The sequence below is a fragment of the Leptonychotes weddellii genome, chromosome 8, assembly GCF_054177405.1.
Source record: "Leptonychotes weddellii isolate Sample4059 chromosome 8, ASM5417740v2, whole genome shotgun sequence".
Classification (NCBI taxonomy): domain Eukaryota; kingdom Metazoa; phylum Chordata; class Mammalia; order Carnivora; family Phocidae; genus Leptonychotes; species Leptonychotes weddellii.
Window position 1 is genome coordinate 1,932,166 of NC_138376.1, and position 16,913 is coordinate 1,949,078.

Below are 16,913 nucleotides of genomic sequence, written 5' to 3' on the forward strand. Positions count from 1 at the left end.
TTACCCTCTGTCATGCAATCTAATTTATTATTTATTATGTTTCTGGTTATTGTCAGTCTCCCCTTTGTCTGTTGCGCTCACTGCTGGGTACCCGGCGACCAGAGGGGTGCCCGGGGCAGAGCAGAGAGTGGGTAGCTGTGGGATGGGTCAAACCGATGACCGTGATGGGCATGTCAGCGATATGCACAAGGTAGTCTGGGCGCACAGAGGAGAGGCACCTGCATCCGCTACAGAAAAAAGTTTCTGGACGGTTTTCTAGGGCAAGATGACGTCTAACCGAATCTTGAAGGACAAGCAGGAACCAGGAGAAGAAAAGGAGGGAAAAGAGAGTTGAGCCATGTTAAGAAGTGAGGAAGACGGGCGCCTGGGTGGCTCAGTCGGTGAAGCATCTGCCCTGGGCTCAGGTCGTGATCCCAGGGTCCCAGGATCACCCTCATCAGGCTCCTTGCTCAGTGGGGATCCTGCTTCTCCCTCTGCCTCTGCCCCCCTCCCTCTGCTTGTGCTCTCTCTCTGTGTCCAATAAATAAATAAATAAATCTTTAAACAAACAAACAGAAAAAGAAGTGAGAAAGAGGTGGTTTAGCATTATAGTTAGAGCCCGAAGGAAACCCCTCAGAATCAAAGGTAACCAAAGAAATACTAGAACCATGCTGGTGGGGCACCTGGGTGGTTCAGTCGTTAAACATCTGCCTTCGGCTCAGGTCATGATCCCAGGGTCCTGGGATCGAGCCCCACATCGGGCTCCCTGCTCGGCGGGAAGCCTGCTTCTCCCTCTCCCACTCGCCCTGCTTGTGTTCCCTCTCTCGCTGTGTCTCTCTCTGTCAAATAAATAAAATAAAATCTTAAAAAAAAAAAAAAAAGAAGCATGCTGGAGATTCAAAGTGAGAGTATTTCATTGTGTAGTGCATGTTTTTTAAGTGAATAAAATCGAGGTAACAGCAGTGCTGACACGGTGTGAACTCCAGGTTGGAAAAGTGCTCAGCTGGAAACATGATCTGCTTGTCTTTCTCTGTCCCAGGCAGTTACAGTGACATTGCCCCTTTCATAGTCTTTATTCGGCTGGCGGGTTTCACTGGAAATCCGGTGGGAAAAACCCAGAGATCTCCCCGTACTGGGGAACTGCTTCCTGCTTCGGGGGCCTCCCACTTCACCCTTCAGAGCCGAGTACGTGTTTACTCAGGATCTCAAACACCACAGAGCAAGAAGCCGAATTATTTCCTTCATTGAGATCCTGGCCTGGGGTTTGATTCTGTCCTTGGCATGGGCTTCGCTTGTCTGGGCCATTTACAAGTCCTCATGGTCAAGAACACCTTCCTCCTTCCCAGGGCAGGCGCTGGTGACTGGGGGCAGCATTTGGGTAGTCAGAGTGCAGAGTGAGCGGTGGGAGGGGCCAGGGCTGAAAACCAAGAGGGCTCAGCTTCCAGTTTAACTGGGGCCTTTGGCCTGGTAACTTAACTTCTCCCAGTTACCCAATCTTTGCAGTGCATTTAAGAATTCAACTTGGCGGGGCGCCTGGGTGGCTCAGTCGGTTAAGCGTCAACCTTCAGCTCAGGTCATGATCCCAGGGTCCTGGGATTGAGCCGCGCATCGGGCTCCCTGCTCAGTGGGGAGCCTGCTTCTCCCTCTCCCTCTGCCCCTACCCCTGCTCGGGCTCTCTCTCTCAAATAAATAAATTAAAATCTTAAAAAAAAAAAAAGAATTCAACTTTTGACTCTGTCACTTACCCTTTCTAGGCCTCCACCATCAGATATATAGCATGAAACAGCATGAACAATGCCAACCCTGCCGAGAAGTCATCAGAAATAACACCATATTTGGAAACATCATGTAAAGGCCTCATAGATCAACCTAGTGGCACACATTTTATGGGAATTCACCACCTCTTCCCAGTGGTAATTGCTTCTGACTGTGCACCAGGAAGTTGAGCAACGTCAGTCTGGTCAAGAGCGCCTCATATAATAGATGTAACAATCCTACAAGTAATTAAGGCTTCCCCAGCCATTTCCTTGCTTATGAACTGAGAAACCACTTACAGAGTTGGATTGGAATGGAGCGCACGTCTGGGGACGGGGAGGGGCTTGTAGGAGATGAAAGGCAGGGCACCCGGGCTGTTGATGGGAACCGGGAGAGATGTTCCATGTTCCTAGCTGAAACTGAAGGTGAGGACGCGGTCGCCAGAGGCAGCTTCTCCCACACCACCATTTTTCAGGGAACTTTGACACTGAAATAATCTCAGGGTCATTCAGCACGTGGATGCCACCAGGGGCAAGCAAAATAATGACAACAAGGACCATAGCAAGCACCACAATAAGACCTAACATGTCTCATGTCCCAGACACTTGCCCAGTGCTTCCTCTGCATCAACTCCCTTTGCCCTTTCTGTAACAGGGTCCTATTAACCCCCCATTTTATGGATGAAATAAGTAAAATTGAAAGGCTTGACAATCTCCCAAGGTCATAGCTAAGACGTGGCAGTGGGGGGACACACATCTCCCGTCTATCTGACTCTCCACCACTCTAAATCAACACACTAAATGAATAGAATTGTCCACGGTGCCAAGAAGTGGCTCCCATGTGTTTGGTCCTGGTTGTCTAGGTTTCTGATTGTCCATATTTACCCGTTTCTATGTGACTTCCAGTAGGATTGAGCTCATTGGCCTGGTACCTAGTAACCTGATGTTGACTGGACTTCTGGTCTCCCTAAGGATGGGTGAACCACTTCCCGTCTCCAATACATGCAGCCTCAGCCTTAGAGAGGGGCTAAAGTGGCTCAGTTGTAGCCAATGATTTGAGAGTTGAGGTTTCTCTTGCATTCACTTGGTCTGCAGAAGTTCACTGGGGCGCTTACTCTGCGCCTCTGTTTCTGGGCCCCGGGGGGGAGGGGGAAGCTGCCCTGTGGAGATGCCATCGCTCAGTTACTTACCATGGTGCCAGTATATTCTTCCAGCTTAGCCTCAGAAATGGCCTTTTCGTGGTGGAGGAAGAGGTCTCGGAGGAAGTTCTGTGACATCAAGAGAAGAGCCACATCTTATATGGGAAGATCTCGGGGGGCCTTACTTCAAAGATTGTGGTTCATTTTTTTTTTTTTTTACAGAGAAAATAAAATGCTTTTAGCAAGCAATAAATCCAAGAATGGGGAGGGCTGTCCCTGCTTAAAGGGAGCTCATAGAACCCAGAGAATAGCTCCAGGCACGGAAAAAGTGTCAAAAATCCTCAATTATGTGTCTTTCCTAGAGAGAGCAATAACACCTGTACTTTCTAAACCTCTTAAACACAAATACTTTTTTTTTTTTAAGTAACACATTCAAACCCATGTTTCTTGGGCCCACAGAAATGAAATTCACGATCCATGTACATCAAAGCCCCTCCCCCCAGCCCCTCCCCCCCAGCGAGAGCCCTCAGCGACACGTACCCGCAGCTCAGCAGCTGATACAAAGCCACTGCTGTCTGCATCGTATTTGCGCCAAATCTGAAACACACGAAAGCCAGGCATCCATTTATAAATCCATCAGCCGTGCAAACAAGCACACACCCAGGGAGGTCACGCAGGACCGACACCGGACTCTGTCCCGGGTCCGTGCGCTGACGCTGAGAATGTAGCCTGCAGCTTCATCAGGAAATTGCACACAAGGTGGACAGGAGGCAAATCCTGGGGCCCAGGCAAAGGTGGAAGCTGTCAACTTGAGGCACCTGCCTAAAACTAAAACCCTTAGTGAAAGGGTGAACCCCTCCAAAATAAACTGTGCTTCCGGAAGGCCCTAAGGAATCTTCCCTGCGTGGCCTTGGTTCTGGGTAAAGGGAATAAAGCATCCTGGGTAATTCCCAGAGACAAGACGAGCCTTTCGTTGGTTTTAGGGTTTAAGGGCAGCATTCATCCAGCTAAGATACGATTACCAAACTGGAAGACAGAACAACTGAACACTTTTACAGAGACACTGAACTGCTTTCTCTAATAAGTGGTGTGATTTGGACCACCTCGGATTATTCCATGTGTAAGCCTCACGGGTTGGCGAGTTCTCGAACTCCGGTACAGAATCAAAAAGTAGGGCGCCTGGGTGGCTCAGTTGGTTAAGCGACTGCCTTCGGCTCAGGTCATGATCCTGGAGTCCCGGGATCGAGTCCCGCATCGGGCTCCCTGCTCGGCGGGGAGTCTGCTTCTCCTTCTGACCCTCCCCCCTCTCATGTGCTCTCTCTCTCTCATTCTCTCTCTCAAATAAATAAATAAAATCTTTAAAGAAAAAAAAGTAGGGGTGCCTGGGTGGCTCATTCAGTTAAACATCCGACTCTCTGTCTCAGCTCAAGTCTTGATCTCGGGGTTGTGAGTTCAAGCCCTGCTTGAGCCCTGCTCAGGGTAGGGCCTACCATAGAAAAATTTTAAAAAGAAAAAGTAGCACTAAGGTTGTTTGTTTGTTTTTTAATTAATTAATTAATTTGACAGAGAGAGAGAGAGCACAAGCAGGGCAAGCGGCAGCCAGAGGAAGAGGGAGAATCAGGCTCAACGCTGAGCAGGGAGCCGGATGCGGGGCTCCATCCCAGGATCCTGAGATCATGACCTGAGCTGAAGGCAGACGCTTAACCGACTGAGCCACCCAGGCGCCCCTAAGTTGTTTTTTTTTAACTGACAGATTTTCTGTAAATGTAGAATGGGTTAGCTGAGTCGCCCACTGCAGGGACCTTAATTCTTGACCCCGGTCAGCCAGCCCTGCCTGAGCACCCTGCAGGGATAGTGGGGATATTGATGGGCAGTGAGAAGACTGAGAAACCTCACGCCTTGTAGTCCCTGAACTCAGCCAGACTTACAAAATCAACTATTTAAATATAAATTATAATCAAACTTTTACTGGGTGACTATACCAAAACTAAGAATAAGAATTTCAAATAATAAATAAAACCATTTCCATGCTTTTTTAAAATGTTATTCTCCAAACATTTTCCATCTACCTTATCTTATAATTTTACTACAACTGAGCCAGCCATTGGAGGCCCAAAGGTTTTTATGCAAATAATGTGCACACCTATCTTTAAAGAATGAAAGCAAAATAAGGAGATTTCCAGGCAAAGAAAGTTTTTACCAACAGAATTTAGTACAGGATATACTCTAGGAAGGAGGAACACAAAGAAGGAGACTCTAAGTCACAAAAAGCAATGGTGCATAAAGCAAATCTTGACCGCATAAAATTTGTGGGGTTAAAGAAAACAAGACAGAACTCATATCCTGGACAACCACAACAGGTGAGCTGGGTACCATATGTCAGGATTAAAGGGTTTTAAGGTCCTATGGCTCAGGGGGAACGTAAAGGCATTAACTTAGAATTTTTAAAAATATATAGAGGATAGTAATAGGTTATAACAAATTTAACTTAAAAAAAAATCAAAAGTCTGGGGCGCCTGGGTGGCTCAGTTGGTTAAGCGACTGCCTTCGGCTCAGGTCATGATCCTAGAGTCCCGGAATCGAGTCCTGCATCGGGCTCCCTGCTCAGCAAGGATCTTGCTTCTCCCTCTGACCCTCCCCCCTCTCATGTGCTCTCTCTCTCTCTCATTCTCTCTGTCTCAAATAAATAAATAAAATCTTTAAAAAAAAAAAATCAAAAGTCTGAAGTGATATGTATATATATTTTTTAACTGGGTAGAGAAAGGGAAAGCTCTTTGTTACAGAAACAACTGACCAACTAGAAGGGACGGGGTAAATGGAATAAGTTAAAAGAAAAACAAAAAGATAGGAAAGCTCCATAGTGCTCTTTCCTTTTTCCCATTCCTCAAGATTATTCTATACTAGGCAAGGCCTAACATTTTAATACTGTTTTTCTGATTATAAGAGTAAATCATATTCACTGTACAAAATTAACGAACTACAAAAAGGAGAAAACTACACTCTGTGGATATACACCCAGCCCAGGTGTATCTGTGTGTTTCCTTTCCATTATATTTCTATTACACAGATGACAAGACTAACTTGGAGGTCATATTGTCTATACACTTGGGCAATCTGTTTATTATTTTCATTTAAAATTTTCTGAGAGTATTTTTAAGCACCACTAAAATTATTTTGAAAATGTCACTTAAAATAATTTGTAAATAATTTTGATTCTGTGCACAATTGGAAAATATAAAAGTACAAAGAATATGAAAATCATCTGAAATCTTACCACTTAAAAGCAATCAGTGTTTATCTTACGTGTATTTACCTATGGTCTAATTTATGTAGGTGTTAGGGTGAACCATTTTTTATTTTTTATTCTTTTTTTTTTTAATATTTTATTTATTTATCTGAGAGAGAGAATGGGAGACAGAGAGCATGAGAGGGGGAGGATCAGAGGGAGAAGCAGACTCCCCGCTGAGCAGGCAGCCCGATGTGGGACTCGATCCCGGGACTCCAGGATCATGACCTGAGCTGAAGGCAGTTGCTTAACCAACTGAGCCACCCAGGCGCCCCAGGGTGAACCATTTTTTAAATAATATTAAGATCATAATGCACGCACAATTTTGCTTCTTAGCATATTAACGCATTTCCTCCAAATACAAACATTTCTGATTATACCCTTAAGATAGATGCCTAAAGCAGTAGACTTATTAAGTCAGAAGGTAAAGATATTTTTAACTTTGGATAACGACATTTTAAAGGATCCTGATTATATTTTTGCAAAATTGCTGTTCATGAAATTGTTACAGTGTGCATGCCTACCAACAGATCATGAGCGTCAATCTCAGTGCTTCCTTGCTGGCACCACGTATTTTGTTGATCCTCTTAAAATCCTTACCACTTCGATTAGCAAAAATTAGTTCTTTTAAATTTGCATTTCTTGGCGACCAGCATACATTTATTGTCCATTCAGATCTCTCCTGTGAATAGTCTATGCACGTGCTTGCTCCATTTTATGACTTTCACTTGGTCCGAAGTAAATGCAGTCGTGCAAAAGGGTACTAAGCTATTATCTCCTAAATGGGGACTTGGTAACTGTTTCAGGAATGGGCCCCCGGCTGCAGTAGCTGCCTTGAGTCTGCTCTGACTTTCCTGGTCTTCTTTCTCCAACAGATAGTAACACCTAGAGGCTGAAAGAGGAGTTAAGAGGAACCACTGACTGCCTTTAGCTTCTCTCGAGCACAGCGATTGCAAACAGAAGGCCTGCCGGCTGGATGGGCTCACTAGTGAGTTACGTTTTCATGGTATTATACCTTCAAAACTAGAATGAGTGGCTAATATATAAAAACCAGTAGTTTCACGTAGAGTCTAGATGTCCAGACAGCATGCTGAGAAGACAGCAATTCGCTGGAGCTCCCCCAGGTTCTCTGCTTTGGATGGGGCACCTGCTCTCTGGCCTCCAGAGTTCCCAGCCGACCCCCGTCATAGTCCTCTATGTCGGCCTGCCGGCCTGTTGTCTGGGCCTCCTCTAGCCCAGGCTGAAGGACTCTGTCATCTCGGGAGCAGTCTAGGGCAGGGCACAGAACACACTGGGGCTTGGGGCCTGAGTTCTGGCTCATCACCAAGGGCTTCTTTGCTTGGTCTTATCCTCTGTGGGCTTGGGGACTGGGCAGGAGTGGGGGCCACCACGGTCGGTGGCTGGGATCCTGGCCTCTTCTCAGTCCTCATGCTCTGTAGAGACACAACCCAACACTTACCTGCATAAACTCCACACTGCTGTCCAAGGGGGTTTCCTGACGGAAGAACAGAAGGAAGTTTTCATCCTCAGACAAGAACATGTTGGCAAGCTAAAGAAACAGAGAGAAATAGCCGTCAGCCACACTGGCCAGTGCACCCTGGGTAAAAGCCGCGGTGGGACATACTATAGGACAGGAGGGCTTGGATTCCTCAGGACTGAGAGCTCAGATGGCAGTTCTGGGCCCTCGACTGCCATTTTTGACTCACTGATGCTTTCAAACAGCGTTGTACTGCTACTAGGTAAGGAACACGGTGGGTATCTCTGCCTCCCACGAGTTTACGACCCAAAATCATAATCCTAATTTTAATAATAAATTTGTCAGTGCTTAATATGTTCCAGGCACTGTTTTAAGACTCTCCCGTATTAAAATAATTTAACTCTATCATATAATAGAAAATTAAAATAGTGAGTAATTCTTATATGTGCCACGAACTGTTCTAAATTCTTACAGATGCTTACTCGCTTCATCCTAACCACAACCTAGAGAGTACACAGCACACTACCATTATTACTTATTCCTTAAGGAAACTGGAGCTTGCCTCAGTTGCATGGCTAGTGAGTGGTGGCACCCGGACTAGGGCCCTACTTTCCAGCTTCCCGCCGTGCTGGGGAGATGCTGTGCACACGGTCTCTTCACGCCATGGGCACAGACAGGAGCGACTGCCGTTGGTGTCCCGAGTGTCCGCTGTTTTTCTTCTTCTGCATATCAGTGTCTCTGTGGTGCTCCCATCATTGGTCCCGGTATGATCCATTTCTCCCTCTTATCTGAGCACCACTTCTACTGATTGATGTCACTTCTCCCATGAGTAACGGTGACATTTTCTTCCCCTGCACGACTGTAACTCCCGCGTCAGCACGAGGGTGTGTTTGGCTGGGCTCATCCCATCCTACCATACTGTGGTATGGCTGGCTTGCGTTGTCCCCTGTAAAGAATGGCCATTCCTTCTGTCTCCGCGGTGAGTGCCCCGCCACAGTGAGTCCAGACAGAGGCTGTTGGTGGCTGGTTGGCATCGCGAGCCCACACGCTTACTCACTTCTCTACTTGGATGTGGGTCTGCTCGAGGACCTACCGTGTGAACGAGAGCATTCGTATTTTGAATATCATATATCGAGTAGCTACAACGTGGCAGGCACTGGCGACGTGCTTTTCATTTATGATCTCATTAAATTCTCATACCAGTCCTACTGGTAAGTATAAATACCCCCTTTTATTCATGGGAGCAGGACAGTGCAGTGTCCGTGACAGGCTTCAGGGTGGATCCAAATTCCTTCTCCATTGCTCGCCTGTTGTTTGATCTGGCACAATTTAATCGATCTCTCTGTGCCTCAGTTTCCTCACTTGTAAAACGGGCATGGTAATATTTATATCCTGGTGCTAATGTGAAGGTCAAAAGTAAAATGAGGCACTACTTACAAGCAAAATGGAGCAAAATTCCTGGTACAAATTAAACCCTCAATAAATGCTAATACCATGTTGATGAAGACCATGAACCAGAGGCTCGGGAGAAGTGACTTGGCCAAGGTCTCACGTTCACTGCGTGGACTTGGCGCTGCCCCACCTCCCCCCTTTCCCGCCTCACCCCTGCCGCAGGGGTCTGGGCCGAAGTCAGCTAGAATCGGCATCTGCTCTTCAGAACGACATGCTTTTTCACATGCGGTGGCACAAGCCAAGAAACCAAATTAAAATGTGATTCAGCGGTCCTCAGCCTTTAGAACCCAGTCTGTCTTCAGCTTTGATTGGAGCGGCACAGAGGGGCCCACACAAATCAGATGCACAGATAACCCTCCAGCTTGGCTTAGGCTCTCAGTTGGGACCTCTGCCTCATCTCAGTTGTGCTAGAATATCTAAAATGTGTCCAGGTGGGCTGATTTTTATGTCTCAACAACCTGTGATTGGAGTGAGACAGAGACAGCAGGAGGATGTGGGGGGGGCCCAGCTACTCCTTAAGCTCACAGACTCCAGAGGCTTTAAGGGGCCTGGGACTGATGTAACCCGATCCCATCAGCTTGTCTACAAACAACACCTCCGTTATGTGCGTTTGTGGGACTCCATGACCGATGGTTGGCATGGTGTCAAAGTTGTTGCCGGGTTTCCAAGTGCTTCAAGAAGCTCTGCCTGTTGTTAGTAAGATAACACCATCGTTTCCAGGCACTTCCCATGCTTAATTTATTCTTTCTTAAGCCCACACATATTTACTGGGCATCGCTAAATGTTCCGCTTTGCTCTGTGGGCTGGAGAACGCAGCAGTGAACATGAGGTCATGGGTCCTTCGGTATTTCTAGCTTGAGGCTTCCACTTACTTTTCCTTGAATGGGTACACGGATTGCTTTACATCAATTATACTATAGTTGTTAGTGACATATATAATTTTTGCCTTGGAGTGAAAATTTTGGAAACGCTCATACATCTAGTGTTCTGAGAAGGCTGCTTCCTTCCTGGCAAACATGTCTACTTTTTATAAGGAGACATTATCTTGCCATATTATCATAACTTTCTGAAGAGAAAGGTACTGTGTGGGCTGAACTGAAGTGAGATAGCTGTTGTCCATTTTGTCCCAAATGATCTCCTGGGCTAGAGCTCCCCAACCTTCACTGGGACCTGATGCGGGAGTTTCAACTCATTTCTTGTTAGTCAGTTTTTCCTTATATCCAGGTTGGATTTGAACAGCACACAGCAAAGAGACACATTGGATTGAGTAACTGCAAGGCCTCCAGCATATCAATGCCCCAGTTCTAAAATAACTATAAATGTTGCTTGACTTAGGGGCGCCTGGGTGGCTCAGTCGGTTAAGCGACTGCCTTTGGCTCAGGTCATGATCCTGGAGTCCCGGGGTCGAGTCCCGCATCGGGCTCCCTGCTCGGCAGGGAGTCTGCTTCTCCCTCTGACCTTCCTCCCTCTCACGCTCTCTGTCTCTCATTCTCTCTCTCTCAAATAAATAAATAAAAATCTTTAAAAAAAAAAAAAAGAAAAATTAAAAAAAAAATGTTGCTTGACTTAAAGAAACTGATATGGGTTGTTCAGCAGATGGAAAAGGAGAGGTGATTACTTCAAAATGCTGGGTAGGTCAGCGGCCTGGCAGAGAGTTCTAGCTTCCCAATCAGATGTAAGATTTGCATTATCTTTCAGGGGAAATGACAGCCCAAAAAGGCTCGGTTGAGAAAGGGACAGTCGGGAAAGGGACAGTCGGGAAAGGTACCTCTTTCATCTGCACGCGGCCATCTCTAGAGACATCCTGGGGAGCCATAAATTGCTGTTTCATTCTCTGCACATTTTCTTCCATGCCTGCCTCCTACAATAGTCCAGACAGAACCACATTAAAGCCACCGGGATTCCAAAAATGTAGTCAGGATATCAAATATTCAGAGCATAGAGCCTAATCATTACATTAGTCTACCCGGAAAGCAGGTTACTTAGCCATTTAAAGCGAGCCTCCCATGTTGAACAAGGGAGAACAGTGGTGGAGATTTCTTGAGCAAAGCACCACTGATCAGAATCCTGAGCAGGTGAGACCTACTGGCTAGTGAACTCCTAAAACATGAATGAAGGAAGAGAAGCTGAGAGACTAGGTTTTAAGGGGCCTCGGACTGATGTAACCCGATCCCGTCAGCTTGTCTAAGGACAACACCTCCATTAAGCTCATTTGCAGGACTCCCAAGTTCTCTTCCCAAGAACTCAGATATTTTGTTCTAAGTGAAACGCCCAACTCTTTTAGACTGCCAGTTTGCCATCACTCATCCCTTAATCTTCTCCTAGGGTCCACTGAGGAAAAAATAATTAGAAGGGGAAAAAAGTAACAAAGTAGTTGTTGAATTACCAAAGATGCCGCATCTCGCTTCCACCTACCTTTTCTACATACTAACTTGTTCTTCGTCAGTGACTGCAGGGTTCGTACAAAGAAATATGACGTATATAATCAACAGTGGAGAAGGAATTCTAATGGAAGAGCTGAGAGGCAGAAACACTCCGCAGCAGTGCCAGATCCCAAGACTCCAGACCCCAGCAGCCATGCTAAATTCAGTCTCCCTAATACTTTCCCTAATCCGATCCTGCACTATCCCTGCCAACCAGGCTTCCTCCTGAGACGCCCCACTACACGGAGAGAGATCAGCATCTCTGGTCTTGGCACCTCGGATTGTGTGTGTTTGGGTTTGGGTTTATGGGTTGCCTACTTGCACCATATAGAAAAAAATGTGATGGAGATCACTCCACAAGGTGGGTCTTCACTTTGCATTTCAGGTTGGCTTTCTAGATTCGGAGATCTGCAGGACAGCCGTCATTCCTGTATCTCTGAAATAGAGTATCTGTGGAATGAATACATGGTTCTTTATGGTGGGCTGGGCCTTCCCAAAGGACATTAGTGGACATAGGCCACATGGGTGGAAAATTAAGTTTCAAGATAAATAAACATAAAGCCAAAGAAGCTGTGGCCAGAGTCTATGTGCTGCCTTTAGTTTGAAGCCACAGAACCTTGACTTTTGTCCTCTAACTCCAAAGCCCATGACTATCCCTTGGACTTAAAGCAACAGAGCCTAGGGGCTGCCTCTGTTGTATTTCCCAGCCGCACCCCCCTGCCCCCCTTCTGTGAGACTCTAGGCCCCATCGTCTCTGACGCATGGAAGGAGGCCCAGGATGCGCTAGAATTTGACAGGAAGGACATGGACACAGCCCCAGAAAGTGATGCTCTGCTCTGCACTCGCTCTCTCCAGCCCTAGTTCAGAGGCCAGTTCTGAGCATTTGAAAGGAAAGGGGGGAGGGTGCTGAGGGAAGGGGTGAGTAACAGGAACAGCAGCAAAAACAGCCGATGGTTCCATTAAGTCTGTCCCTGCAGAGGCCCTGAGAAGCAGGGGATCACACAGGTTCCTCTCCGAGCCTGAGCAGCAGGCCCCTCGCTGTTGGCAGCCCTAAAATTCCTTCCTCTGAGGCCTCTGTGACCTGCTAATCAGGGAGGAACGTAGAGCTATTCAGGCCTCTGAAGAACGGCTTGCCACTCCTGGAGGCCTCCCTGCGGCTGCTTCTCTACCTGCTGGGGCATCCCTGATTAGAGGCAGGGGTCACAAATGGGGATTGTCACTCAGCTTGATGCATGTCCACCTGGGAAGTCCCCCCCTCTGATTAAGGACATGCTTAGGGCCTACTCCTTTCTCGGTGGGGAAAAAACCCAGAATCAGGAATCAGGACTAGTTTCCTTAATCGTGGTTGTCCAGGGAGCATGGAGGGCCCAGCAAAAGCTCCCATAACCGCACCCCCCAGGGTAAGGTCTCAGCATTTTGAAACAGAATAATGGCAGACGATGACATTTTTGGACAATGGCTTATACAACTGATCTGGCTTCAAAAGTTCTCTCGCAGCCACGCGCTGAGAAGAGGAAGGTGGAGTTGCTGCCCGAGCCCCGCGAGACCGGCCTATTAGAACCCTGCCCTTCCCCCGCCCCCCCTGGGACGGGCAGTCACTCTTCCTGGAGGGACAGAGGGTGAGAGAGATACCCACTGACTTAGGGTGATTTAAAAATGCAAGATCTTAGGCAAACCCCAAATGTACTGAAATTCCTCAGGGACGGGACACACAGGGACACAAGATACTGGTGAGTCCCTTGTGTCTTCTCCTGCAAGGACCATGTCTGCCCCTGCGTGAGAGGGCAAGTCCCCAGACTGGCTCTGAGGGACGTAAGAGATGGAGTGCCCAGCAGGAAGAGAGGTACCCCTCTACTCCATCACCAATGGCAACAATGTCTCCAATGTTAGCCAAAGCCCCAGAGGAAGTTGGCTCCTGGTGTCCTTGGCTCAGAGCAGACTCTTGCATTTTAGCAGCCCCAACCCCACCTCATGACAGAGAATAAGACACTCCTTCAACATGGACAGCAACTTTTCTCCTTCTTTCCTATAAATCACGAAGGCAAGGAGCTTCTGGAAACGTGTGAAGTTCTAAGTCTCTGGGAGGTTAGGTTGGGTTCCTGGACCATCCAGTTTATTCCAAGACTTTGAGTGGTTCTGACTTCATCTATTTGTTTTCCTCAAATACTCCTGTCCTGCATGACAAAACGGCATCTGACTCATGGGTTCTGGAACGCCCTGAGCCCTAGTATTTATGGCAGTTAGTAGGAGCAAGGCAGAGACAGAGAGAGACTGGGAGACAAAGAGAGTGTTAAGGGAAAGAAGGAGAAGAAGAGAAACTGATAAAAGACAAGAAATGAGGGGCAAAAAAAAAAGATGAGACAGGTAAGAAATAGAAAGGAAAAGAAAAGACAGGGAGAGGAGGGACAAGAGAGCTTTGAGAGATGGACTGCAGATAGAAAGAGAAACAAGGAAACAGGAGAGACAGTGAGACATGGGGAGACCTATAAGACAGAGAGATGAGAGGGCGCCTGGGTGGCTCAGTTGGTTAAGTGACTGCCTTCGGCTCAGGTCATGATCCTGGAATCCCGGGATCAAGTCCCACATCGGGCTCCCTGCTCGGCAGGGAGTCTGCTTCTTCCTCTGACCCTCCTCCCTCTCATGCTCTCTGTCTCTCATTCTCTCTCTCTCAAATAAATAAATAAAATCTTTTAATAAAAAAAAAGACAGAGAGATGAGAGACAGAGAGGTCAGAGACAAAGTCAAGAGATGATGGAAGATAGGGGCCAGGAATCAGAATGAGAAACAGAAATAGGCAGAAAAATGAGACAGACAGACATCAAAAGAATAGGAGAGGCGGAGAGAAAGAGATCCATATACATAGAGACAGAGACAGAGAGACGAGGTCTGCGTGGCTGTTGGAGGCAGAAGGCTCCTCTTCTGTTCTCAACTGGGGCCCGGCCCTCCCCCCCACCCCGCCTGGAAACACCCTCACTAAGCGCTCCTTGGTGGCACAGAGAGCCTCGTTTCCTTCATTGGGCTCCTACAGGAAAAGTGCAAGGCACTTTATTCTTCTGTGTAAACAGTTCTCTACCTGAGGATAAGTGATCTCCACAATTCACTGCAAATGCTACCGTCTCCAGAGCTACTCCTCTTACCATGCATCCCCTGATGGAGTCTTGACTAGGCTCTCCCATCCCTAGTCTGGGGTGTCTTTGTATGAGCTTTTCCTCTGCTTTGGTACAGGGATCTTCAAAAGTTAATCTCCATCTCTCAAGGCCAGATTTACCATCAGGGAGGGACACGGACATGATAGATGGGTTTACGTTTATTATACCTGGGCTCTGGGTGTATTGATTATTTTCTGGTTTGTCATTCCCTAAGAAATCTATAACCTCTTCTAATAAAATGAATAATGGAAAAATGATTTTAAAAGATCTATTTGCTTGTGGTCTGCTATCAGAGGAGTATCAAATGCACTAACCACTCAGAACCTCAGAGCTCTTAACATCTCTTCCACCTTTTTGAACAAAGTGAGCTGCCTTATCTCCATGTTTACATCCATTAGCAGAAACATAACTAAGGAGACGTGCAAAGCAGAGTTGTTTGGATCTATAGTTAGGGTCTCTCCAGGGGATGACAGATGTTACACTGAAAGTCAGTGGCCAGCACGTCTAATGCTACAGTTGTACCTTTTATAAAACCTGCTTCAATTCCTCCATGTTGCTAGGAGATGGAGAAAAATTACATGCAGGCAAGGAAGAAAAGAGGTCAGATGAGATTAATAGGTGCAAATCAACATGAGACTTGGATGCTGCTTGTATTTTGCTAAAGGCACATAAATTAATGCTTCGTGCACAAGTACTTACCTCAGTACCCAGTGTCGTCAACACGTGATGAAAGAAAGCATCGAGCTCCTTCTCTTCTATGTAACCTTTTTCTAAATGCAACAAGAGATGCATAAGTGATAGTCACTTACATAGAATGACATGTAACATTTACTATTTATCTAAATTGTTTTGAATCTCACAGTCTGTATAATCCCCATGGATACTGTTCTCCGCTATTTCAGTAACTATGTGCCGGTGTCTAACCTCTCGGAGACATGGATTTGAATAGTAGACACACATTCAATAGTAAATGCTCTGTGCTGGGTTGATATGAATATTTGGAAAAGGAAAGCGATTAAATACATATATTTTAATCCACAGACAAACATGAATTTTAGAAGAAATCCAACCCAAGGGCTTGGAAGCTTGGGAAAATTTAACAGGTGTAATTCTTGAATCTTACTTTGCAGAGTCAAAGCACAGTTTAGCTATTTTCTTTATGGTTGCTGAAATATTACTAAAGATAAAGCACATGTTAAGTGGTTCCATTTTCTTTTCAAGTAGACTTTTTTTTGGAGGGGGAAGTAGCGTCTTTTTGAAAATTGGTAAAATTCGTCCTCCCTTTGAAGAGCACCTTTAGGGAGGGCTGACTTCAGACAGATGCCTGCCAGCCACAAGCCTAAATATATGATCTGTGTCATATACGGCATATCATCTTAGACAGACACATACACACACGCACGGATTGGGAGGGGGACCAAGTCCCTCCCCTGACCCTGAACTTACACAGACGTCTAGATGTATAGCTCCAGTGTACCTAACGTGTTTGGTTTGGTGTACCCCATTAACAACACTGGAAGACAACTTTCCCTGCGAGGAAAGACGAGGAAAGACGGAAAGGGGCTGGGCTGGAGCCACGTCTACACCTGAATGTGCCAGTGGCGTGTTCCACTTACCATCCGCGTCAAAGCGCTGCCAGACCTGCCAGAAGCCCGCGGCGTCCAAGCGGCCCTGAGTCACTTCGCGGGCGCTGTCCATGGTGCTGATCACGAAGCTTGGGCACCTGCCGGCAAGGAACACCTGGGAACTTTGACAGCGGCTCCTTCCTGGCTCCCTCGCCTGCTTCTTTGCTCTCTGGTTTGCTTTGAGCACCTGTCTGCGGGGGCGGGGGCGGAGGCGGGGGCGAGGGTGACTGGCGAGGCGGCGGGTGGCAGCGCCTTGGCGTCGCTACAATCCCTAAGCCCCGACCGCGGAGCCCGCCCCCCTGCAGGCGCGCGGGTCCCCGCCCCGCTCCGCCCCCGCGCACCCCACGGGGGGGCTGTCGTCTGCCTGGGCGCTGTGGGGGACTGGGGACAAAGGCGCTGTCCTGGGCCCTCCATGGCTAACTGCCTTTGCCCTTTAAATTGTTTGCCAAACTCAGAGAAAATATTCCCCCTTACCTTTGACTGAACACCCAAACCTGTGCCCCTCTAGAGAAAGCTCCTGCAATTAAGGTGTTGGACGAGGTGTCTGTGTTAAGGCCCTTTGGACCTGATGACTTAGAAATAGTGTGTGGGGAAGGTGGGGGTGAGGTGGAGAGGGGTAGTAGCGGTAG

General features: G+C 47.2%; 1 protein-coding gene across 1 annotated transcript in view; it reads right to left on the reverse strand.

The window, feature by feature from the left end:
* SCGN (secretagogin, EF-hand calcium binding protein) overlaps nt 1-16,446 on the reverse strand; it is a 37,846-nt gene extending 21,400 nt beyond the window's left edge. Inside the window, exons 1-6 of the mRNA XM_081827466.1 lie at nt 16,276-16,446; nt 15,359-15,429; nt 10,856-10,948; nt 7,618-7,707; nt 3,413-3,469; nt 2,924-3,001 (exon numbers count right to left, since the gene is read on the reverse strand). Coding sequence (XP_081683592.1) covers nt 2,924-3,001; nt 3,413-3,469; nt 7,618-7,707; nt 10,856-10,948; nt 15,359-15,429; nt 16,276-16,357 — 471 coding nt within the window. The 5' untranslated portion in view covers nt 16,358-16,446. The remainder of the gene's footprint in view (nt 1-2,923; nt 3,002-3,412; nt 3,470-7,617; nt 7,708-10,855; nt 10,949-15,358; nt 15,430-16,275) is intronic.
* Between the last annotated feature and the right edge of the window lie 467 nt (nt 16,447-16,913).